Consider the following 24,629-nt stretch of genomic DNA (forward strand, 5'->3'; position numbering starts at 1 on the left):
GGTGTAGAAGGTCTGACAGGTAAGAAGGACCCAGGCCATTTAAAACTTTAAAAGCAAACAATAAGATTTTAAAATGAATTCTAAAATGGACAGACAACCAGTGTAAAGAGCAAAGAACAGGGGTAATGTGCTCACGTTTGTGTGTCTCTGTCAGCAGGTGAGCAGCAGCGTTTGCAAGCATTTGCAAGCATGTTAATCAATACCAACATAAAGTCCATTACAATAATCAAGGCGAGTGGTCACAAATGCATGTAAAACTCTCTCCAAGTCACAAAAAGAAAAAAAAGGTTTGACTTTAGAGAGCTGCCTCAGCTGAAAAACAGCTCACCGCTGTATTTACCTGTTTATCCATTTTAAGAGCTGTGTCGATTTTTATTCCAAGGTTGGTGACAATTGGTGTGACACAGGATGTGAGAGGACCCAAGTCAGATGGTGGGACACCAGGGCCACTCGGCCCAAATATAATGACCCCAGTCTTCTTTTCATTAAAATTTTAAAAAATTCAGAGCCAGCCATGCTCTGATATCCTTAAGACATTCTTAAATAGGCCTGAGGGGGTTAGGGTCATTGTGTTTCAGGGGTAGATAAATTTGACAGTCTTCTGCATAAAAATGAAATGAGACACTTCTCTATATATTTTTTTTAATAATATGGCCAAGGGGAAGTAAATAAATGCTAAAAAAAAAAAAAGAAAAAAAAGAAGGGGCCTGAGGATGGATCCTTGAGGTACACCACATGGGAGGGGGGCGGAGAATGAATAAAATTTCCCAAGTGAGACAAAGAAACTTCTGTCAGACAGGTATGACTTGAACCACAGTGCCTCTAATTCCGACATGATGTTCTAGGTGAGAAATTAAAATGTTGTGATCTACTGTATCAAAAGCTGCTGTGATATCCAAAAGCACAAATAAGACAGAATTCCCAGAGTCAGCAGTTAGTAAGATATCATTAAAAACTCTCAAAGTGCAGACTCTTTGCTGTGAAGTGCTTTAAAATCTGCTTGAAATACCTCAAAAATGTTTTGACTCGTTTAAAAAACAGTCCAAACGGTGAAAAAATTACAATTACTTCTTGTTGTTCTTACTACTTAAGTTATTCCTGTTAAATGTAGTTTTAAAACCTACTGCATCATAGAGTGCACTTTATTTTTTACACACTGCTTGCATTTTGGTTTAGTTTTTGTCAAAGAGATAACAACACAGTGTAACATGTCATGTCTTTTTCATCTGAGGTTTTATTTAAATTATTTCAAAATCTGGTGAAGACTAGAGGACTTTTTAACTTGTGTCCTGATGTGTAAAACTAGAACAGAAAGATGGTGTACTTTTTTTAAAACGACTGCATTCTGGGGAGAGTTATGAACAGATTATGAAAATATGTGGACCAGCTTTTCAGTTGCAGCACTGTTGCATGGTCATCCCAAGGATCACGCCCATGACAAGTGATGATAACTAATGATCATTAAATACAAGAATAAATGATAAGAACTATAAAGAATTCTGCATGTACACAGAAACACAAATAACTTTGATTTGGGTTAAAAATATAATTCACTCATCTTCAACATTTTTTAACGACTGAACTAGAGATCCTGTCCCAGCTGTCATTGGCTGGGAGGCTATGTGCACCAGGTCTCTCGCAACACTGAAATAATTTATTTATAAAGAGAAAGGTTTTTGAAAAAGTTTTGCCTTTTTCCCACCTAGAAGCATTTCTTTGCCAACATAAAATAAGACTACTGCCATACAGTACATTTTACACATATAAATAAATAAAACGATAGATGGCACTTGTGTTAGCCTGACTTTGCTCAGTTCATTAATCAGTAACTTCTTATTTTTAAGAACATATTTGGTCCCACTCTGGACTTTCAACCTTAAAACAGCACACAGACATCTATTAGCAAAATTACACCACATATATCCACTATTACTTACACAGTCCAGATATTAATAGATTATATTATTTACATTTACAGACATTATATTAAACTTGTGCTCCAAAGTTGTTGTGCAGTGGACAGTGTTTGTAAACCTAACAGATTTCCTTATTTCTTCACTTGGTCAGTGGCAGTCGCTGCAAACTGCAGAGAAATTACTCGCTGGAGGTAGTTTATAGATTTTTTGAGGTCTTAAAAGCCTTATAATTCCAGATTAGGGGCATCTCTCCAGGCTGTAACTGGATAGTTTTTGTGTTAGTCATCAAGAAGGTTCCTCGACTCCATCTGCAGTGCCTCGTCCACGCTGTGATTGTGCCTGAGGCCCTCCAGATCAGCTGCTAGGAGAACCTTCAGAATAGAGGGCTGAAGGAGGGAGGAAGACACAGGAAGGGGAAAGCAAAAGATGATGAGTATGAACTCATTCAGTAAGGATTAAAGGTTTTTAAGGACTGAAGGGTCTACCTGCAATCCGGCAAAGATCAGATGCACTTCTCTGAGTTTGAACTGCCTCAGCAGGTCCCTGAGCTCACTGATCACTGTGTAATCGATGACGCTGACGTGAGAGCAGTCCAGCACCACAGACCGTGGTGGAGACACTGGGGAAAGACGAGCAAGTAAACAGCAGGAAACACTGAAATGTGCCCACACAGACTATCAAGCATTTCCTTACCCTGCAGAGCCCGAGTGTGTATGATGTGGCTGAGATACTCGGTGGCAGGAAAAGTGAGGCCACTGCTCAACTCCATCACCAACACGCCTTGATCAGTCACCTGCAACGCAGAAATGCAATATTACAGCATTAGTCTTGTTTGATACCACATATTTCAAACGTGTCCTCATCAAAGTTATGAAAAATGTTTAGTTTTAGTTTTTACTACTTTTATTTTTAGCTTATTCATTATTAAGTATTGGCAGGGCAAGATTTAAGAAGTTCATAGAAAGTCTCAAAGTTCTGTTGACATTCCAGTTCCAGTTCTTCATTTAGTTTTTCTTAAGCCTCTCAGAGGTGGACTCGCTGGTGTCTTTTGTCCTGCTGCAGAACCCAAGTGCGCTTCAGCAGAGGTCATGAACAGACGGTCGGACATTCTGCATTTTGTAAAAAAATAAAATAAAATAAACTGAAATGGTGAATACCCCACTATGAAACAACACAGCGTCTCCTGCATCTGGGTTCTAGTTTGGTCCTGATATAAGATGCAGTCTGAGAGAGTTTAGCTGCTGGAAGCTGGGCCAGTCATCACACACTGGTGTGACAGAAAGAAGCAGCAAAACATCACAATTTAACTCTATGATGACTTTTCTCTGGGTGGATAAGGATGGATCCAGCTTTGATTCACGTACCTACAAAAAGCAAATGTTTAACCCAGGCAAATACTAACAAAAAAAAAAAAAAATCTTATGTGCTGCTTTTAAGACATTTTCACGGTCAAATCATCCTTAATCATTATCCTCTTCATCAAGATCATATCTTCTTCTCATTTTAATACCAAGTTTGCGTCCTTCATCTCTCCCTCCCCTCTTTCTCTTTTCATGTATTTTTTTTACATTTTTAGTACTTTACGGATTAGTATTTTATGACTTTTAGGACCATTTTATGACTTAATATTTGTGACCTTCTTAATTGTTTTTTTCTCCTGTTTTATGCTTGTGAACCCCTTTAACCCTTTACCCGTGATATTGAGTCAAACAAACTCACTTCACATGACTAGTTTCATACACTGCTTGCAGATAACGCACCTCTATCTGGGGTCTGGCCATACTGTAGAGCAGCAGGGCTCCAGACACAGCTATACCTCCTACGATGCCGTACTGCACCTCCCAGAAACTCATCAGGAATGTCACAAAAAAGGGGAGAAGGTCCAGCTCTATGGGGGATAAATCATCATCATTAACGTTTAAGTGCCTTTTACATCCTCCATCAATACTAGACGTTACACATGTTATATATTATGTTCTTGCCTAAAAATGGGGGACTGAGACGGTGACTGAGTCTGGCTCCAGACTCCACAATTCTCCCTCCCATATAAAGTCGTTTACAACAGTTGACAAATTGAATTCAGTTCAATCATTTTTTTCCACATGCTTTTTATATATTTTGGCTACTCTGTATAGTCAAATACAAAGAACTTTGGGTAAACTCTGTTTTTAATTTAAATATCTTACATAAATAAAAGTGACTTGACTAATTAAAATAGCAAGATGACACTCACTTCGTATCTTCCACATCTTAGCCACCACACGGTAATCCACCATGGGAGCCACCGCACAGATGATGACAGCAGCTAGAGAAGCTTTGGGGATGTAATAAAAGGCTGGCATGAGGAAGGCCAAGGAAAGCAACACTATTGAACCTGCAAGAATAAAGAGAAAGAAGATCATAAAACATTTAAAAACAGTATAAACAACATAAAATATGATATTTATTTGCACTAAAATAGCAAAAAAATAGGTGATTGTTATTTTGGTTTTGACTTCAAGGTGCATTTTTATTATTTTTTAATAAGGATGCTATGACAGACTGAAAGATAAACTTTTGAATTCTTGTACAAACATTGTTCTAGCAGTGTCTCCAACCTGCACGATAAGCCTTTTAATTTTCACCTAAATTTCAACTAAAGAAATATGAGGTGAGGATAATTTGCTGTATGACAACATAAATGGCCACAAGGGGGCAGAAGAGGAAAACGTAAAAGCTGAAAGTGTCACAACTTACTGGTGACAACCCCTCCAGCTGGAGTGCAAACTCCAGTCTGGGAGTTCACAGCTGTCCTGGATGTGAAAGAAAACATATCAGAATAAACATAACTGTTATTATAACTATGAAAATAACACACAGAGACACACAAACCTCCCAAAGCTGCCTGTGACAGGGTAGGCTGACACAAAGGAGCCCATGATGTTGGTCACTCCGATTGCCAGCAGCTCCTGGTTGGCATCGATCCTGTAGTCGTTCTGACTGGCTGAGGAGAAACATTAAGTTAAAATCAGCCACCAGTGTGATGAAAAAAACATTCTTTAGCTGCCTTTATTATCTAATAACTATTTAATGAGTAGAAAAATGCTTTTGAAACATGTTATGTTTTTAAAAATGTATAAAGTATTGATCTTTATTAATTTCATCTTCACGATGAAGCCTTAAATTGACAGCCATGTTGCACTTACAATACATACATACATGATAAATATTATCATTGCTGTTGGAGTTTTATATGTTTACAGTGTTAGTTTAACATGTTAAATTATGGGACTGTCAGCTATTAGTTTTGGAGATACTTATTTTTATTAATCTGGTAAGAAATGTGAATATCTGTACCATATTTTATGTCTATCATTTAATTCTGTCTGAAGACATCTCATTGAAAAAGTGGAAACGTCAAGGAATTACCACCATCATTATAATTATCCTCTGAAACCAGTGACTAACATTACTTACCAAATGCTTTCGCAATAACAATGCTCTCCAACAGGCCCATGAAGGGGATCACCGCTAGCCCTCCTCCAAAGTCCTTTAAAACACACAGAGAGGAAGACGAGAGAGTCAGCTGCTCTTTCTGAGAGCAGAGGAATTCTGGAAGTGAAACTTTTAGCTCAATCATTTATCTTCATCGGGTTACTGGCTGTTTCCTCCATACCTTCACAATCTCTCCAAAGGAAACGACGGTGCCGTTGGCTGTAGTGTCAGAGGTGGGTGGAGGCCTGAATGGTGGCAGTCCGCGGGTAGTTTTTCCAGTGATCGTGAAGACGTGATTACCATACACCTCCCAGGAAAATGCTAAGAGGGATGCAACGATGACCACTGCAGCGTTTCGCACTGAAGATATAAAGAAATACAATAAAAATGTAATGAACAGAATATTGTTTTTTTTGTAAAAGAGAGACACGTGTACTCAAACACAAAGGTACTCACTGGTAGCTACAGCCCACACTACTTTCCTGGCATACATGGAGCAGGTGGAGTCATTGTCAGAGGTTAGACTCGACTTCATGAACATCAACATGACCAGCAGAGCGAGACAAATCAGACCAAGAACCACATCACCGATCCTGGCCTCAGGAATCTTGTGGAAGGTGTAGTAAACCTCCAGGAAAAACTGCTGAGGGACACCCTGGATTCCCAGAATATTCTAGAAAAAACGGAAGAGCGGGTAAAACCACTGACTCTATGAACAGAAAAGGAGAGGGCAAGAGCAGTTCTCTCTTTGGAGTTTACACACTCAGAGCAATCAAAATGCACTTTTGAGTATAACCTAAACATTCGCAGCCTCACCTCTGTCAGTGCGCCCCAGGGTGGCTGTGGCTACAATGTAGCTTGCTATCACCAGTGTGTGAACAGGTGGATGACTGCATGTGCTATACAAATACAGGCCATTTACCATTTAATGTTAATCAGTTCACCAACTCATTGGCCACATCTTTGACCTGTCTGCATGAGGTCAATGGGAAACTGATAGGGTGTCCTAGTGTTTGTGTGATTTTTGTGGGAAACCACACCACAACTTTTTTCCTTTTTTTTGAAGGCAACTATTAATTTTATTGTATTTTATGTATGCGTGTGCAAGCAAGTGCAGCTTTCACACAAACAGACATTTATGAGAGGTATGAGTTTGCGAGCCCTGAAAGATTTCAACTTGCATTAATAAAGAAACACTGATGCAGAATATAGAGTTTTAAGACACAGACTTTTCAAATATTTATTTCAGAGGTAAAGCCATGTGCTTAGTTTGTAGAGAGCAGACTGCTGTGTTTAAGTGTTTTATTAAGAGACTATTAAGAGACTCACTTTTTATCTTTTCATTCTTTTAAAGACTTTTTCCCTACTGAGGCATACAGTTCGATGTGTTGTATATGCTGAGATAACTCTATGTATGTGTGTTAGTTTTTGCTGTGTGTGCATGTTTTCACTCTTACTTTGACTTGGCCAAATCCAATAGTTACTGCAGCAGCACACGTGAAGCCTTTTATTACAGGAAAAGAGATGAAGTCCAGAAGGAAACCTGCAGAAGAGAAGCAAAGTAGTGGATGATTTACAGAACCAAGACATTATTAAACCTTCCAGATTTCAAATATTACAGTAACTCTTTAAGGAAAAAATATAAATTCTCATTCGATAAGGAGCTTATGTTCGTAGGCTGCCCATTTATTGCCGTTTTACCGTAAAATGACACAAGACTAGTAAGTCATTCAAAAATAACCCACAGCACAATTAAGTTTGGATCGGGTCCATGAGACAAGGTTTCATGTTCTCCTTGTGCCTGTGGAGTTTGCTCCAGGTACTCTAGCTTCTTCCCACAGTCCAAAGACATGCTTGGTCGGGTGATGGCAATTCTAACCTAGATGTTAATGTGAGCATGAATGGCTATCTCTGTGTGTCATCCCTGTCCAGGGTGTATCCTGTGTCACACCATATGAAAGCAGTGAGGGGGCTCCAGCTCCCTACGACCCTGAACTGGATATGTGGCTAATAAAATGGATGAACAGATGACTATTTAAGATCCACAATTTTTATAGTAGACTGTCTACCTCTAAATTTTAAGTTCCTACATGATAGTTACTCGATTTTTGTGATGTTGTTTTTACTTTTGGACTTCACCTTAAATTTTACATACTGGAGGATGTGATAAACTACCAGTGCTCTCAGACTCACACAACAATGTGTGTTATTGTGAAAAAATATTTTGTTTTGCTTTCACAAGTCACAAGTTTTTCAGGAAAAGCCCAAAACTGAAATCACAAGCTTTCCACATGACTTCGGGAGCACTCATTTCACCTAATCTCAGTAACGCCATCACAGCTTGGATGAGTCCACAGAGGAGGCTGAGCAGCACGGCTCGGTGAGGCTGCCCTCCCACCACAGAGAAGCATAAGAGGGACATGATGGCCGTGGGGCCCAGGGTCACATCCTTGGAGGTTCCCAGAAAGGTGTAGATGAACCCCCCCATGAAGGCAGAGTAGAGTCCGAACTGTGGACAGAAAATAAAATAAAGTCTAAACTAATTATGCAGCTAATTATTTTTTCATCTTAAAGCTCATGTCTCGGGAAAAGAGGGAAGCCAAATTAGTTATCCAGAGTGAGGTGAACCATAAAGGACAGCCTAAGACTCGCCTGCACAGGAAGGCCGGCCACTTCAGCATAAGCCAGCGCTTGTGGTACAGTCGTCAATCCAACAGTGAGACCCGCAAGGACATCCATCTTTAGCCATTTCAGGTTGTACTTTGGCAGCCATGAGAGGATGGGCAACCAGGCCTTCAGGGTGCTGTAGGAACAGCAGCACCGGGCTGACTGTCTTCTCATCAGACGCCGCTGCATCACACTTAGAGGTAAAGACCGGCGGGAGAGGAATTCAGCAAAGAGACATCTGTAGCAGAAAAAAGTAAAATGAACAAAACAAAAGCCACTCACACAAAGCATGAGTTCTCCCCTCAGCTTTAAATGTCATCAGCTTTGCTGGGTGCTGCTCAGGTTCCCGTTTTTTCTTTTTATTTCCTACCTCCTGCTGAGATATGCAGCATTCAGGAAAACGCCACAAAGATGCTGCTCGTGCAAGCAGGTGTCAACCTGTTTGTTTCCATTTCTTCAAGCCGAGGACATATCTTCAGGTGCATGCTGTGATCTGCGTGCCACACAAAAAAAGAACCATTCACAGGCTCACTGTGTGTCATTTACAATCATATAACGGTCATATGACAGCTGGGTGCTTTGCATACCGGTATCTGAACAGTCAGGACTTTTTTTTTTATGAAGTCACCTTTACCTTCAAACTATAAACTTCCTCATCAGAAACGTCCAACAGATAGGTCCAGTCTTACGTGAACTTGACCTGATACTTTATCTCCCACTGTGTCTGATTATGAGTCTGTTACCGAGACTATAACAACCTTGTAATTATCAAAAAATAATGATAATACACTAAAAACAGTGATGTGTTTGAGTGCAAGAGAGAAGAATGCACAGAAGAGACTGAATTCGTATACTACAGAAATGAAACAAAATAGAATAAAATAGAAATCTGACAATATAATATAAAATAACTCCACAGTGTTTAACCGAACTGAACCAAAATAGACTAAAATAGACAAGAACAGACCAAAATATAGTAGAAAAGAGTAAATAAAATAGAATAGAGTCGAATAAAACATAAATTCTTACACGGCGTGATGCTTTCTCTTGGCTGGGCTGTGATTTTTCACGTCCCTCTCTACTGTTCCTTTTGCTAAACCCACTTCTCCAAAAACATTTCGCTGACTAGGCGCGAGATAAGTCGTTTCCTGTTTTTTTTTCTCCTCACGTGACTTGTGTCGTGTGACTCCCAGTGGGCGGGGTTTGAGTTGTTTGAGGAAGCATATTTCACATCGTTCCAACGATGCCTTTAAGTGCTAGCTTTAGCGAGTTTTGTTTTCATATTTAAAGTTTATTTTTCTGTGGAGTAATAGAGGAAGAGGCCAGCATGCTCCCTCGGGTTGTTTTTATTATTTTTTTAGCATCATGTTGCATCGGAGAGTCCAAAACAAGAAATGTGCTTCTAATAATTGGTGAGTTTACGTTTTTGTGCTCCTGGAGAAACTATAAATCATTTCTGTTATCTGGCTGGAAATTTAAAATGCTAAAATACACCCTCCTGTTGCCATTACAATTCTCTGCAAAAATCTCGAGCCACCCTTTAATTCGTTATATAACAGAGATTCAATAGTTCCCGAAGTTTTTCATTGGACACTGGCTGCTTGTTAACTCATTTTCAATCCACTTAAAAGTGGCAGGCTTAAAAAAATATCTACAGCATTAATGATTAATGATAGCGAAATGGGCAAAAGGCTAAAGTACACCAAATTACACAAGAATTGAACTGAAAATCAGCAGTAACAGTCTTTTCTCCATCTTGAATCCACACATGAATCCAAATTTGAGATTGTTGGTTCAAATCATTGTTAGTATCTACAGAGAAGATCAGGAGAGAGGTACAACAGCGAGTGTCTACAGCTATCTGTAACAGTGCAGGCTCTGTCATGGTTTGGGGCTGCAGTTGGGGATCATAAAAACTGATGGACACTGGGATGGATGCAGAAAGCGTCTTACTAAAAACAGCTTTAATTTTTCAGGATGATCAAATGATCTCAAATGCACCGACAATGCAGTGAAAGCATGCCTGGATAGAAAAACACATACTGGAGTACCATCAGTAATGGATTGGCCTCCCCAAAGACTTTATCATTATAGTGATAGGGAACAGTGCAAAAGAACAGCTTTGAATGTCCTTCAAGCCTGGAGAATGATTCCTGAAGACTGCTCAAAAAATGTTATTATCGTACAAATATTCTATAAAGGAATGTGTTTAAAGTAAAACTAATCTAAAATGATCTGTCAGAAAATGCCAAACAATTGAAAAAAAATGAAAACTATACTCAGGGAAAAAGAAAAATGTCAGTGTCTCTTTACATGAAGCCTGATCCACCAAGAAACAGTTTTCCTACTTAAATCCTCTGCACTGAACCCCAACCTTAAACCCATCCTGTACTTCTGAGAAGAACTGGAATTGTGACTCAAAGCCAGGTTTCATTATCTTACTGACTTTGCAAAGCAGTATGTAGATGACAAAGATTTTAGAGATTATTAAAAGTCAGTTATGGGCATTTTGTTTGAGCCCCCGCGTCAGTTTCTGTCTTTTCCTCCTCACAGCTGATGATGCAGGTTTCGAGACAGAGGTTTATAACAACTCTGTGGTCCACACGCCTCACCTGCGCTCTCTGGCTCAGCGCAGCGTGGTGTTCAAGAACGCCTTCACATCTGTCAGCAGCTGCTCACCCAGCCGCTCCGCCATCCTCACCGGCCTGCCACAGGTGAGACACACACACTTGTAAATGCCTCTCATTAAAGCGAGGTGGATTATTGAGGTGTGTTTCTCTTGTGGTTTCCAGCATCAGAATGGCATTTATGGACTTCATCAAGGAGTCCATCACTTTAATTCTTTTGATGAAGTACAAAGTCTGCCGCTGCTTCTCAAACAAACCAACGTACACACAGGTAGTTAACAAAATGACCCGTTTTTCTCATGTCTATAAATAAATCATTCTTATTTTTTACTTTTTAAACTCACTGATTCTTTCTTCACAGGTATAATTGGAAAGAAGCACGTTGGCCCTGGATCTGTTTACCCCTTTGACTTTGCCTACACAGAGGAAAACAGCTCTGTCCTCCAGGTGGGGAGGAACATCACTCGCATTAAACTCCTGGTCCGCAAGTTTTTCCAGACTCACAAAGAGGAAGCCTTTCAACGAAAGAATGGGAAAAAAGCAGAAAAAAGTAACCGGGAAAATATAAAGAATGAAGACAGGCCATTTTTCCTTTATGTTGCCTTCCATGATACTCATCGATGTGGACACTCGCAGCCCCAATACGGAGCCTTCTGTGAGAAGTTTGGGAATGGTGAAAAGGGGATGGGTAGAATCCCTGACTGGACACCACAGTATTACACACCAGACCAAGTAAAGGTCAGAGAAATCCCAGTTTCTGCTTTAATACCTGTTTTTTGTCATTATTTTACAGTTTTAAAAAGAAAAAGGCTATAAAAATCAAAGCAGGCTAGTCCATTTTGCTGAAATTTCATTGCAGCAGCTGACATTGTTGTATGCATGCCTGACAGTGTCAGGGCATGCTCCTACTGAGATGGTAGATGGTATCATGGGGAATTTCCTGTCTGAGGTGCAACCTGGCAGCATCAGATAGCATGAAACATAACATACCAGAGTTGTTCTATTGGATTTAGGGGCCCAGTCGGTGGTTTCAGTTACTTCATCCTCCAGAGAGTGCATGCATACTCTCGCCATACTCCCGTGCAACTGGAGGAACCCAGGAAACCACTGTGCCATTGTACTGTGTGTGCCGTTGCCTAGCCTGTAGTAGTCTGTGCATCCCTGCATTAATATGCTTCCCCAGACCATCACAGAACCATCACCAAACTGGTCATGCTGAACAACATTACAGGCAGCATTATTCTCCAACTTCTCCAAACCCATTCCTGTCTGTCACATGTGCTCAGGATGAGCCTGCTCTCATTAATGAAAAGTACAGGGTGACAGTGGTGGACTTGCAAATTCTGGCATTTTATAGTAAATGACAGTCAGGCTCTATGGTGCCGGGCAGTGAGCACAGGACCAACTAGAGTACACTAAGCCCTCAGTGCACCGTCATGAAGTTTGAGACATTCACACCAGTGGCCTGCTGTAGGGCTCCAGATCAATGTTCCAGAGGTTGGCTTGCTGCTATACTCTGGTTAAAGTGTTTCTTTAATTATTTTTGAGCAGTGTATATACAAAACTGTTTACTGTAGTAGTATGTTTTTGTTTCTGGGATTGTGCCTCCCAAAATGTGGCTCTGCAGATTTCTGCAAAACTGCTCATTCAAATGAAATGAGTGAGTCAAGTCATTTGTTACAGGAAACTAAAGACAATAAATAAATGAAATTAAACAAAACATATACTCAGGTTTTTCTGAGAACTGTTTAAACCATCTGACTGATTAAGTTGTATAAAAGTTAGGACTGTTTTGGCCAGATGTCATATTTTTCACACCAAGTCAAAAGTCTGTTTAAATGTCAGAATTAGCTGTAGTTACAGTTACGTGCTTTGGGAGTGCATTAATGTTAATAAAAGTGTGGTCACTCATGATGTACTCGCCTAACAATAAATACTAAACGGAGTACTCATCAATGATGGTTTTATCACTGACTTCATATTTGACCAAACACCAGATAAAGCATTTAAGATTTGGTCTTGAGCTCATTGCTGCTTTGCATTACAGCCTGCACAGGCTGCAGTTGAAATTAACAGAAATTTCCAAATGCCAAAATTTTCCACAGCTTTTTCTTATCTCCCAGTTTGTCTTAGTCTTTACTTCTTTTTTTTTTTTTTCTTTTTTTTTTTAACTTTTCAAGTTACCATGATGGTTGAATTAAAGCTACAGAACTTTAACACATGATAATGTAGAATTTCCTCATCTTCTGCACTTCAGGTTCCTCCTTTTGTGCCGGATACACCTGCGTCACGAGCTGACTTGGCTGCACTGTACACCACAGTGAGCCGGCTGGATCAGGGTGCGTAACGGTTTTATAACATAGAAAAAGAAGGTTGTAAAACACTAAACTACGATGCTGCGCATATCCCCTGCAGGTATCGGTTTAGTTCTTCAGGAGCTCAGAGAAGCCGGTTATGAGAACGACACTCTGATAATCTACAGCTCAGACAACGGTATCCCCTTCCCGAATGGCAGAACCAACCTGTATCACTCTGGAATGGCAGAGCCGATGCTGGTGTCCTCTCCGGAGCACAGGGAGCGTTGGGGAGACACCAGCGAGGCCTACGTCAGCCTGCTGGGTAAGAAAATTAAAGATACAAGGAACGATGCAAATGGACCTTTTCTCAGTATTTTAGGCCTTAAAATTAAGCAGCTATCCATTATGAGCACAGAGTGAACTGCAGGTTAAAGTTAAATACTGATGCCACTCATTTCTAAACCTTTCTGGATTATGAATAACAAACAATAAAAAAGTTCTAATAATTACTATCCAGTAAAGAGTGACAGAGCAGAAGAGTCAGTGTGTTGATCTGAAGCAGCCACTAGATGGAGACTTAACAACAGAGCATGAAATATTGATAGAAGGATAAAAAAATTAATAGAGTAATAGACTGTACAAGTAGGGGTAGAAGTATTTTCTCAACCTATCAACAAATACTAACAAAAATACAGAGATATGTGGCTTTCTTTTTCTTTCTTTTGACGGTGTTGTATAAATATGAGGGTATCCCTTAGTTTAAAATGTACTATTTAAAGCTAAGGGGTCTTATATTTTGGTCTGTGTGCCTTTTTAAGAATTCCTTTAATTATTAGTAACTTAAGTTGAACATTTGTCAGTTTTTTGTTTGTTTTTACTATCTTTTCCTTTTTATTTTTACAGACATCACTCCCACCATCCTCGACTGGTTCTCTGTTCCTTACCCATCCTACAGCCTACCTGGCACCCCTGCCTCCCAGGTCCACCTCACTGGCCGCTCATTACTCCCTGCTTTGGTAACTGAGCCCACCAGCTGGCACACTGTCTACTCCAGCCAGTCCCTGCATGAGGTCAGGACATCACCACCACTTTAGCTTGATGAATCATTTTTATTTCTAGCTCTAAATTTTTATTTTGGACTCTACTGTGGTAGCCTTGCTTGAACTCAGTTTAAAACATTCCCTTATCTAAAGTGATGATGAGCTATTTTCGCTCCTCTTATTTGAAGCCAACTTTTTTCTGATTGGCTGCCCCTTACAAGCTAAAAGTTTGAACAGCAGTGGGCTGCTGTGCTTACAACTAGACTTGTAAGACTGACACAACCATATAAGAATATCTGCTTTGACTGGACTCACACTGAGCCAAGAGTAGGGAAAAAAACGTCTAAAACCAAGTGCTTAGAGCAGTGTGAAGCTTTTGGCTCAGAAGGATTAATTGCACGTACACTGACATCTTTATTTTAAATTTGCTATTGCAAAAGTATTAATAATACAGAAAATCAAGAAAAACATGACAGCAACACTTTAATGAGAGAATAAAATGTCTTTAACTAAAACTTTCGCTTTGATTTCAGGTCACCATGTACTACCCGATTCGCTCTATTCACCAGGGGCCGTACCACCTTCTGCACAACCTGCACTTCCGTATGCCCTTCCCTATCGATCAAGATCTGTACGTGTCGCCCACCTTTCAGGACCTGCTGAACCGCACCACGCTGAGTCAGCCGACACACTGGTTTAAAAGCCTGGAGCAGTACTACTACAGAGCTCGCTGGGAGCTGTACGACACCAGGTCTGTAACAGCTGCTGTCGCTCGCTTTGTTAGAGCTGATCCAGAGAAGCAAACACGACCTTATTCCTGATATGTATCAGTCCCTGCAAAGGACGGGAGTTAAAAGGGCCTCACGGAAAAGTGGATCACAATACTTGACCTTGATCAGTGGATGACAGGGGCATCCACCGATTCCAGTGAGATAAACCTAAAACAGCTGATTTAGTGATAAGGTAACAACTCTGTCTCAGCAAACAAAGAGCAGAGGTCAAAAACAGAACAAGAATCACGTGTTGAGCAAATTTTATTTGCCATGATTTTTCAATTTTTTTTTTTTTGTGATCAATCAGTATTTAAAACTCTTTTTTTTTTTTTTTTTTAAACACTGTTGCATTTGATGTTAAAGATTCCTGCCATGAATCTCCTGCCCTCCACCCACATATTCAACAACACAGAAAGAGACATGCATGTTAGGTTAATTGGTGATTCTCAATCTGCTATGGATGTGAGAAGGATAAAGTGCTTCAATAGTACAGAAGAAACATGTACTGGTCAAATGCAACTCGTCTTTTGAAGCACTTTGATTGGTCACTAAAAAAATGCGACACATAAATAGCAGGCTGTTTCTATTTAAAGCTTTTTATTTCACGGTTTGTGTGTCCGTAATTGTTCACTGCAGCAGTAACAAGTGAAAAACTGAGGAGGATGTTGATAACGAGCTTTGCCGTCTTTCACACTAAAAATCAGCAGCACCGTCTTTGCTGTGACTTTTACACTGAGGTTAATCAGTTGTGAGTAGAAAACGTAGATGGTCCACTAGTTGAGTCCACCACATCTGCAGACACATCGTTCACACCTTATATCAGACCGTTAACAGACTGTTCCCTCAGTTTCTTAGAGTGTAAAGCTTTTTTAAAGATGACATTCATGACAACGGATGAAGGTGACTGTTAGCTGAAGAGTAAACAAGCACAAACGTAATCAAGTTTCTCTTTTTTCCAATAATGAACACTATTGATAGTCTAAAACTAAAACTACACCACAGATTGGCTTTGAAAACCACGTTTAGCTTAATTTAAAACTGATTTTCAACAACCTGATTGAATGCACAGTATAAAAACATTTAATGAATGACTTATAACACACTATAATGAAGGCATACACTTGTATAAGAACATTTTAACGGATTATTACTTGTCATAATTTATTTCACCATTCATTTCTTACTCCTCTTTCCTGCTGTGCTAATGACTGTTGACCTAAAGGTTTTAATTAATGAATAATATACCAACATAAACGCCTTATTTAACCTCCTAGGACCTGACGTCCACATATGTGGACATCACATTTTGGGTTATTTAGACCAAAATACTAAGTCTTGCTCTTAAAGGGCCTGATATCCACTCACGAGGACATTATACTGCTACTGTTCTATCGAAATTTTAAATTAATATCCTCATATGTGGCTCTGATTTTTCTTAGAAACAAAAATTAGGTAAAAAAAAAACAAAAAGCAACAACCTGGTAATTCTTTGTTTTTACATTCATCAGGTCCCAATCAGCCCAAATATCAAAAAGAAATTAAAATACTTTTTTAAAGTGCACTACACGTAGGTGTAAAAAAGCATTTTATGGTAATATTAAGCTTTTTAAAGCAAATTAAGAGTTAAAAGTTGGTTTCATTTGTAGGCTATGTTTAGTACTTTTAAATGTAATGTGTGGGGAAAAAACACCAGTCAGATATTATGTTAGCAAATAAAATGCTTATTATTTTCACTGGAAATGGAGGCAAAACAACCATTCTCTTACTGGGTTTAGGGTTGTGGAGAAGCTGTAGCCTATCACGTGTCATGGGGTGAGATTCATGTTAAACCCTGAACGGTTCAACAGTTTAACGCCAACATATTTCCCTGAAAAAATGACTAATTTTAATAAAACTAACAGAAGCTATAGTTGCTATAGTCTATAGTCATTTTAGTAAATATAACTCATTATTTTTGCATTAGATGGAGGGATTTGCAGTGAGTAATTGTGGCTTATGAGCTCGGTCTTTCTAAAATGTTTAAATATTAATGATTGCATCGCTAACGCAGGACAGACCCACTGGAAACGAAGAACCTGGTGTCAGACCCGTCCTACAGCGGCGTGCTGGAGAGCCTGAAGCAGGATCTGCAGAAGTGGCAGTGGAAGACTGGCGACCCCTGGGTCTGTGGACCAGACTATGTCCTGGAGGACAAACTGGAGCCGCACTGCAGACCACTTTACAATGGACTATGAGGGACCCCAATGGTACCTTCAGTCATCTTGACTGATAAAGCTCTATGGATGAGGGCATTTACTTTGTAAAATACAAGATGTTTATTTTAATTTCTAATTTTGTATGTGAGTGATGCTTTTAATGCTTAAAATAAACAATTTTAGTTGCTTTAATTTGTACCGTCTGCTTTATTTTACTGCGTAATTTAATCGCTCATCGTTTTTCTCCGTCTCTGTACATTTAAGGTTCATTTTCACCATTTTCATCCAGACTCCCACCATAACCCTGAGTTATAGAAAGGCAACACATTTAGACACCATTTAACTGTTTTTGGTATTGTTGATCGATTGATCTGGTAACTGAAGACGTGGTGGAGTTCATGACGCATGACTGGTGATGTCAGCGGATCAATCTCGAAATGGGTTCTGTTGAAATAGGACTGTTTTTCCTCTGAGCTCCACTTTGAAGTCAGACTGGTTCGTTAAATCCTTGTAGGAAGCTGTTAAAACTCGTTCACCCATCCATCGGCTCATTGTTTCATTCCTGATCTATCTGACTTTACTTCAATTCAAGATTTTGAAGCCCTTTGCTCTGATTTTGCTTGATCGAGCTGATTTCTGTGAATGAAGTAATGAATCATAACTTTTCACTGATGTGAAAACTCAACCAAGAAATTCTGAAAATTGGTCAGTCTCATTATTTTACATTGACATTTGATAAATACGAGCAGTTAAGACACACACGGTCTCATAAGCTATCACTGGGTGATTTATTAAAGGAAAAATTGGAACCTTTTACCCCTCAAGTGAGGTTATTCAGTAATTGTTATGCTGTGGGCGGCATTTTGCTGGCATGGTTTCACTCCACTTATTCCCTTAGATGACTGCTTCTTCCAAGATGACAAAGCTCCTCATCCAAAGGGGGCACTGACTCACTTAATAGTTTCACGAGAATGAGAATGATGTGAATCATATGCTGAGACCTTCAGACTTACCAATTTTGATTCTAACTGAACATTTGAGGGATTTTCAACCAACTTCTTAAGCAGCATCTCAACAACCATCAACAAAACGACAAATCAGGAAATATCTTTTAGAAAGGGGAAAAAATAAAACCACCTGTCGCTCAAGTAGAGTTATTTTAGGAATGAATCAGTGAAATACAAGGTGTCTTCCTTTAATTTGTCGGTATCCGGTGTCTATTGTGTTTTGACTACAGTGTCAGTGTCTGTCACGGACGGTTGACTGATGTTAATCAATTTCGCTCTGACCTCTTCAAGGGTCAGAGATTTGCTGACGTCCTATGACCCTCTAACTATCACTTACCACATACACACACAAACACATTCCAGTGGCGCCATTAAACCATCAAGAGCGGATCAATTCGGATGTTTTTTTTTTCTCCTTTTGAAGATGGATCATCATCCGCCCACCTCATAGCTCTGATTTGACGAACGACCTGGGTCACGATAACGTCGCCCAGTCAGCCTATATAAGCAGCAGAAAGTTTCCTGAACACCAAGCAAAACAAACGCACCGCTGACGAGAAAAGTCCTGCGTAAAACGTGCCAAGACGGTTCCAGACATGGAGAAATCAGCCAGGTTCGCTGTGGTGTGCGTTGGAGTGTCTCTGCTCATCTCCTGCTATTCAGTCGAAGCCTGGTACAAGCAGACCACCGGTCCCAGTTACTACTCGGTTGGTCGCGCCTCGGGTTTGCTGTCCGGTATCAGGAGGTCACCGTACGTCCGGAGATCCGACTCCGAGGAGACGCTGATGGAGAGCGGAGAGACAGTCGGTAACAACGTAATCCCGGAGAGTTCCAGGCAGATCTCCCTCCTCAAAAGCATGGTGAGTGCCAAAAAAGAACATACTACAAACGCTATTCTTGTTAGGAAGCGCTTTAAAACATGACCATTCAGAGTAAAATGAAGAAGGTATGCGCGTAAAGTTTGCTTTCCATTTAGCTCTAAGACCCACACTGGCGATTAATTAGTGCTGAAAGTTTGACATCTTAAAAATAAAATAAAATAAAAATAAATTAAAAAAATCAGGATGAGATTGAATTAATACTCCTGATTTATTTGTGTTTTTTTTAAAATATCATAAAGACAAAAACAAACAAAGAAAACAGAAAAATCAAATGATTGGGCGCTGAAGGTCAGCTTTAATAAAACTGCTATCGCATATTTAACTAAATCTAGACTGATTACATCCCTAACTCCAGGATTAATTATTTTAGTCTGCATGATTTTATGTAATCGGTGTAAATCAGTGAAATGTAGGATTTCAGGCTGGTTAAACAGGACTTGTCTTTTCCCTTTAAATTCTCTCATCTGTCATTTTCGCCTCATGCAGGCCATCTGCGTGAAGGACATCTCTCCAAACCTGAAGAGCTGCGAGCTGATGCGGGACGGGACGGGCACCTTCCAGTGCAAGGCGGACGTCTTCCTCACTCTAGACTCCCTGGACTGCCTGTCCGCGTGAGTCCCGGCTGGACTCGTCCTCCGCAGAATCCCGGGAGCACTGCTGAGGAAACCGGAAAAAAGGAAAGAAGTAACGAGGATGCATGAGTGTGAGGGTTTGATGGCGACTCCCGGGAAAGACCCACAAATTGTCAAAGACGGACCGCTGCAGACTCTGAATGTTCTCTTATTTAAACCCCCCAACATTGTTCAGTTTTGCTTTTGTTGTGTAGACATGAGTGTAAAAGAAAAAACATGAAAAACATCGGTGTGAGATGTTCGCTCAAGCCGTTTTCTTCCCAAATTATTTCTCATCTTTAGTGTTTGAACCCTGACATTTACCTGTGTTGCCAAACTGTATTAAATTTAAGAGAAGTCGACTGCAGAGAAGATTTACTGTAAAGTACTTTTATTTATTTTATCTATTAAAATGAACAAACACTGGTAACCTGCTGTGTGGTCTAACTGTGTCTTTAAATCTTCAACTGCACAGGGGACACATAAGTGATCCAGCACGGGATTATTTGAATCTTATCCATTTGCATGATTTCCGTTGAGTTTGCAGCATAACATTTATTCTGTACTCCAGATTCAGTACAAACCATAAAGTAAGTCTCGGGATGTAACACTTAATGAACTGTAAACATAAAAAAATAATTCAGAAAGAAGAAACAAAGAATGAAAAACACATTTCATACATGCCTATGAAGCATTTATATTACAGCACAGCAAAACAACTTCATCAGGCACTTGGGGGTGTTTTTCTCACTGTTTTTCTTTTTTAGTATCCATATCACACTGCATCAGTCATTACCATATCTTGTTTATTACTGGAGTCAGTAGCACAGGGGAGCCCTGGAAACAAACTCCAGCTCAGCTAATTGCAAACAAATCACATATAGGTGGTTTCATCCTGGCTAAAAAACACAACAAAAACAGGGTTTGTGTGTAATACTGGAACAATAATTGTCACTGGTGATGGGAAGGAAATTAACCACAAGTCAGATGTTTCACTTTTTAAATTCTAATAAGTTTCCCCATATCAGTGTGACTGGTAGGAATCAGAAGACAAAGGGGCTGTGCACAGATGTGGGTGTTTTTAGCTCAGGATGTCAAGTCAACACACTCTGGTGTGTTTTTAAAGTGATTAAGACCTCATTAAAAAAAAAAACAAAAAAAACCAGGCGTGACGCACAGCAGAGACAAAGTGATGGATGAGCGGGAAACACATGATGGTATGCGTGAGTGAATACTGCGCCACCAAAGTTACTGAACAAACCCTCACCCACGCTCCATGCTGGCCCCACGTTCACAGAGGAGGACACAAATAAATGCCACATGTATCTATATCCAGTCTTCAAACATAAAAATCAGCGTCACTTTTCATAGTTTGACTTCATATAAAACTACAGTATAAAACATTAGTGCCCTTTACTTTCAATTAAAGGTTTCAAAAGTCAACATTTCGGGGACCAACACAAGCAAAGCATGAACCGAGTGGTCCTCCACTTCAATCTGCTTTGAAACAGTTTTTAGAAGCTACATGTGATCATGAAATCGAAGAGGAGCAGCAGAGCTCCTGGCGTTCTCCTCACATTAGGGAGATCAGGAATCATGTTTGCGTGACATGATCTTCATATTTCAGTATTTAAAATGCGACAAAGTCCTCACGCAGTCACAGGAGCGACACGGCCTCCAGGTTCTCTTTGATTATTGTCTCCATAACCACCTGGAAGACAATCTGGATGTTGGAGGTGTCGGTGGCCGTAGTGAAGTGGTGGTAGATGAGTTTGCTGGGCATTTTGTTTAGTGAGATGAAGGTGGCGGCGATGAAGCGGGCGGCCGAATCCACGTCACAGTCTGCACCTGACGAAGATGAGGGGGGAGAGATCAGATGTGTTTGCAAAAACTCCCAGAGTTGCTTAGTTAATGTTGAGAAGAATGAAATTCTGAATTATGTATTTGCATTTAGGAGGAGATGTGACACCAGTGGCAACCGGCCCACTGAGGCAGTGGAAGTTTCTACTTTTCTATTACAAAAACAGCTTTACTATTCAAGTTTTCACTGACAACAAGAAAGTGGACATAAGACAAAACAATTGCAAATTATCTAATAAATGGCAAAAAAGTTTGAGGTGTAGATAAATAAGCACATTTTCTGCAACTTGATTTGAATTAAAACTGATGCGGTGTGTAAGCATCATTTTACTGCCTTAGCTGCTTGTGGGTTATTTACAGTTTGGTCCATAAATTTGTTGGACAAAGACATCGTATTTGTAGTTTTGCACCTCCACCTCCACAGTGAATTTTAAATCAAATAATAAAGTGCAAACTTTCAGCTTTAGTTTTGTTACAACCATGTTTATACTCAGTCCCCCACAGTCAGAGGTTTATAATTAATTGGACAAACTAACATGATTTGAAATATAAGGACTAGTTTTTCCATTTTAAGACAAAAAAATAAATGTCTGAATGAAGTCACGACCCATGGACATCACCAGATGCTACCTTGAGATGCTCTGTGAGGCCTTTGATGCAGCCACCTTCAGTTTCTTTTGTGAGGCTTTCTTAAATAGATGGACAGGTTCTTATATAGCACTTTTTTTTTTACTCTACTTGAGCATTATAAAACGTGTTATTCACCCGTTCATATCAGTGTTTTCTATCTAGCATTTACATTCCAGTGAACATATCTTGGCGTCCAGGTTGGAGCAGCGAGTGACTGAAGGTTAAGTGGATCGAACCACCAACCTGATTAGTAAATGACTTGGTCAGATGTGTGAAAGTTAATTTTCTTAACCATGGAAATAATCCTGTCATTGTGCACTTTACTATCTTTCAGACGTTTTTGGTGTTGCTGAGCTGCCCAGTGCATTCATTACTATTAAAAATGATCAGGTTGTAGATTTGGTGAATCCCAAAGTTTTTTTAGGTTTATCTCCATTTTTTTTAGCCAAATTATAAATTTGCACAAGATGTTATATTATACTTTTCCTTATTTTCTGTCATTACTGTTCCACTGTAATGCCAGTGGTCATGATTTGAAATGGTGAATGTTTATTTTCATCTCATTTTAATCACGACCAGCATTTTGAAATCATTAAATTTAGGCATACATGAGTAATCCCTGTGAGGCAGAATGTTCAGACTGCTTTGAACAGTCAGTTTTAAACGGTTTGCTTTTCAGTTTTTTTGCTCTCTGTGATGTCACAGAGCGGATATCCGAGCAGCTCCATCTGCTTGATGTTCAAACCTTTTGTTTGCGAGGCGCAGCCCTTCTGAGGAAAAGCGGTTTAAAGGGAGAGGAGTTAAACAGAGGAGTTTATTTCAGCCAGAGGACGAATTCAGAGGTCAAACCAAGGTGCCGTTTATGATAAATAATGATTCATTTGAACTGTGAATCTTCTGTAGTAGGGTCTAAAAGTAAAAGAAGTCGTGAGATGATTTATGAGAGAGGAAAGGAATAAAAAGCAAGTTGTAGTAACATTTTATACTAGATAAGAATAAATACTGGGATGAAGTAGAATGATCTTTTTTAATAACTCTACTGTTTGGATATTTTCTTAATTCAAGAGAAAACTATGTGGTCACAGGCTTTAAATTAAAGGTGTGGCCACTTTGATTGACAGGTGTACCCACACAGGGCAGCTGGAGCAGACAGCTGTCCACCAAGCCTCCTCCCAACCATATCTGACTAACCTAACTGGACCTCTCATCTGTGTTTGTGCTGTTGGTACTTTTTCAAGCATTAAATGGCATTATCTGACAAATAACAGCTTGAAGTTTTAATAAGTGATATTCTAGTGTTTCATTAGTCTGTTACTAAGCAGTAATTAGCAGATTTGTGTGTTTGTGCGCTGCAGCTTGCTTCAAAATTGGACAGCACTTGAATAAATGCACTTAGTCCATTTCCACGATTGATACTAACCAAGCAGAGAAGCTAAACTAGAAAATAATGAATCAACAGTCCAGCCATCCAACTTCTGTCAGCTCCAAGCAAACAAAAACACAGCCTACACACATAAAAATGCCAGGAGCCGCTGTATTACTCATCATCACATCTGAGGTCAGTGTGAAATAGACTCTTGCTCTGCAGGCTGACCCCAATCCCAAGTGTTTTAGCATTTTTATTGACATTTGCATGCGAGCAGAGGGGACACGGCCCCTGTTGAGCCCACTGAGACACGAGAAGTGAAATGTTGAGCAGATGCAGAAATTCCCCCAAAATATCACAGTTTGCAGCAGGCTAAGAGCTCATCATTCAATGTACGCGTTTAAATCCCCTAGGTGAAGCTGTGCATAATGGACTAAATTTATGCTTTTATGACGGCAAATATCTATATTTGTAAAACGTGTGAGCTTCATTTAACTCTTGATAGTTTAAAAAGTTTTGACATAGTATTGATGATTTTTAAACACTAAAACCTGGCAGCTCAGTGTTGGCCAAACAGATAAATACCAACATTAATTTTTTTATTATACACACATATGATAGCGAGCATCTAAAGACAAATTCAGGCCGTGATGCATCTGTCTGCTGTTTTTCATGATGGTATTCAATGCTTGGGTAGTTACCGTAAATTGTGCAGTACTTTCTATGCAGCTCTAAATGCACTGTGCTTTCAGACAGCACTGCAAGATGGTGAACTTACTGTCTACTGAGTGACTCTGGACACAGCCATGGGCTTTTGCATGCTATTATGCTGACCGTGGTAATAACATTCCTAATGAATATCAATCCTACCTTTAAATTGCGGTAAATACAACCGCAGATGCCGCCCAGAGTGCAAGATCTTGTCTTGAAAAAGGTCTATCTTGTTCATGAATAAAATCTGCAAAGAGAGAAAAACAATGGGCTGAGAGAAGGAGTTCATAACTAGAGGAAAATCAGTGTGAAAGAACAACTGAGAAAGATCACGTTTGCAACTAAAACTCTGCAGTAACTGTGGAAAAACATGAAATCCACTGGAATAAATCACAAATATTCACATTAAATGCAAAAATCAGTAGCTGTGTTGACACAAACATCGTGTGTTGATGGTGGATCAATGGCTTCGCTCACATCAGTGTTCAGTAATCTGGCGCGCACTTTCCTGCAGACGAGTTCAACAACCTCAGCGACTCCTTTTGTAAATCTGTCTCTTTGTTTACTTCCTCAA

At 39.7% G+C, this 24,629-nt stretch overlaps 4 protein-coding genes across 6 annotated transcripts in view; 2 read left to right on the top strand and 2 right to left on the bottom strand.

Annotated features, from left to right (window-relative positions):
• Nucleotides 1-1,385: 1,385 nt before the first annotated feature.
• Nucleotides 1,386-9,194, bottom strand: slc26a11 (solute carrier family 26 member 11). Of its 3 annotated transcripts, none has more exons than XM_087842007.1 (15): nucleotides 9,087-9,194; nucleotides 8,428-8,550; nucleotides 8,043-8,250; nucleotides 7,707-7,899; nucleotides 6,848-6,933; nucleotides 5,847-6,063; nucleotides 5,572-5,750; nucleotides 5,373-5,445; nucleotides 4,788-4,899; nucleotides 4,653-4,708; nucleotides 4,150-4,290; nucleotides 3,677-3,804; nucleotides 2,610-2,709; nucleotides 2,402-2,535; nucleotides 1,386-2,302 (listed from the first exon to the last, which is right to left on the bottom strand). In XM_087842007.1, exons 3-15 carry the CDS (start codon nucleotides 8,244-8,246, stop codon nucleotides 2,195-2,197), a joined length of 1,731 nt encoding a protein of 576 aa, XP_087698133.1. In that variant the 5' UTR covers nucleotides 8,247-8,250; nucleotides 8,428-8,550; nucleotides 9,087-9,194; the 3' UTR covers nucleotides 1,386-2,194. The 3 variants fall into 3 exon arrangements, with proteins under 3 accessions (XP_087698133.1, XP_087698132.1, XP_087698134.1); XM_087842006.1 differs by having other exon boundaries at nucleotides 8,043-8,295; XM_087842008.1 differs by lacking the exons at nucleotides 8,428-8,550; nucleotides 9,087-9,194 and adding an exon at nucleotides 8,340-8,426.
• A 69-nt stretch (nucleotides 9,195-9,263) lies between these two features.
• Nucleotides 9,264-17,166, top strand: sgsh (N-sulfoglucosamine sulfohydrolase (sulfamidase)). Its single transcript, XM_006790704.2, has 9 exons — nucleotides 9,264-9,469; nucleotides 10,611-10,771; nucleotides 10,850-10,955; nucleotides 11,046-11,422; nucleotides 12,942-13,023; nucleotides 13,100-13,303; nucleotides 13,885-14,051; nucleotides 14,555-14,772; nucleotides 16,845-17,166. Exons 1-9 carry the CDS (start codon nucleotides 9,385-9,387, stop codon nucleotides 17,026-17,028), a joined length of 1,584 nt encoding a protein of 527 aa, XP_006790767.2. The 5' UTR covers nucleotides 9,264-9,384; the 3' UTR covers nucleotides 17,029-17,166.
• A 1,379-nt stretch (nucleotides 17,167-18,545) lies between these two features.
• npb (neuropeptide B) lies at nucleotides 18,546-19,909 on the top strand. The gene is made up of 2 exons (XM_006790703.3): nucleotides 18,546-18,856; nucleotides 19,364-19,909. The coding sequence occupies exons 1-2, from the start codon at nucleotides 18,593-18,595 to the stop codon at nucleotides 19,490-19,492; spliced, it is 393 nt and encodes a 130-aa protein (XP_006790766.1). The 5' UTR covers nucleotides 18,546-18,592; the 3' UTR covers nucleotides 19,493-19,909.
• Nucleotides 19,910-20,160: 251 nt separating this feature from the next.
• Nucleotides 20,161-24,629, bottom strand: part of gnav1 (guanine nucleotide binding protein (G protein) alpha v1) — a 35,446-nt gene continuing 30,977 nt past the window's right edge. The window contains exons 8-9 of the mRNA XM_006790702.3: nucleotides 24,215-24,302; nucleotides 20,161-21,336 (exon numbers count right to left, since the gene is read on the bottom strand). Coding sequence (XP_006790765.2) covers nucleotides 21,146-21,336; nucleotides 24,215-24,302 — 279 coding nt within the window. The 3' untranslated portion in view covers nucleotides 20,161-21,145. The remainder of the gene's footprint in view (nucleotides 21,337-24,214; nucleotides 24,303-24,629) is intronic.

Source organism: Neolamprologus brichardi, chromosome 6 (genome assembly GCF_056152115.1).
Source record: "Neolamprologus brichardi isolate AB-2024 chromosome 6, ASM5615211v1, whole genome shotgun sequence".
Lineage (NCBI taxonomy): Eukaryota > Metazoa > Chordata > Actinopteri > Cichliformes > Cichlidae > Neolamprologus > Neolamprologus brichardi.

What these genes read in the sequence shown, in the direction of transcription:
- slc26a11 (XM_087842007.1), bottom strand. Translation starts at nt 8,246, where the DNA reads ATGCAGCGGCGTCTGATGAGAAGACAGTCAGCCCGGTGCTGCTGTTCC. An exon ending in CCTTTGGAGAGATTGTGAAG is followed by an intron (nt 5,446 to 5,571) that starts GTATGGAGGAAA and finishes TGTGTTTTAAAG; the next exon opens with GACTTTGGAGGAGGGCTAGC. An exon ending in ACACACTCGGGCTCTGCAGG is followed by an intron (nt 2,536 to 2,609) that starts GTAAGGAAATGC and finishes GTCTTTCCCCAG; the next exon opens with TGTCTCCACCACGGTCTGTG.
- npb (XM_006790703.3), top strand. Translation starts at nt 18,593, where the DNA reads ATGGAGAAATCAGCCAGGTTCGCTGTGGTGTGCGTTGGAGTGTCTCTG. An exon ending in TCTCCCTCCTCAAAAGCATG is followed by an intron (nt 18,857 to 19,363) that starts GTGAGTGCCAAA and finishes CGCCTCATGCAG; the next exon opens with GCCATCTGCGTGAAGGACAT.
- sgsh (XM_006790704.2), top strand. Translation starts at nt 9,385, where the DNA reads ATGCTCCCTCGGGTTGTTTTTATTATTTTTTTAGCATCATGTTGCATC. An exon ending in AGTGAGCCGGCTGGATCAGG is followed by an intron (nt 13,024 to 13,099) that starts GTGCGTAACGGT and finishes TATCCCCTGCAG; the next exon opens with GTATCGGTTTAGTTCTTCAG. An exon ending in CCAGCCAGTCCCTGCATGAG is followed by an intron (nt 14,052 to 14,554) that starts GTCAGGACATCA and finishes CTTTGATTTCAG; the next exon opens with GTCACCATGTACTACCCGAT.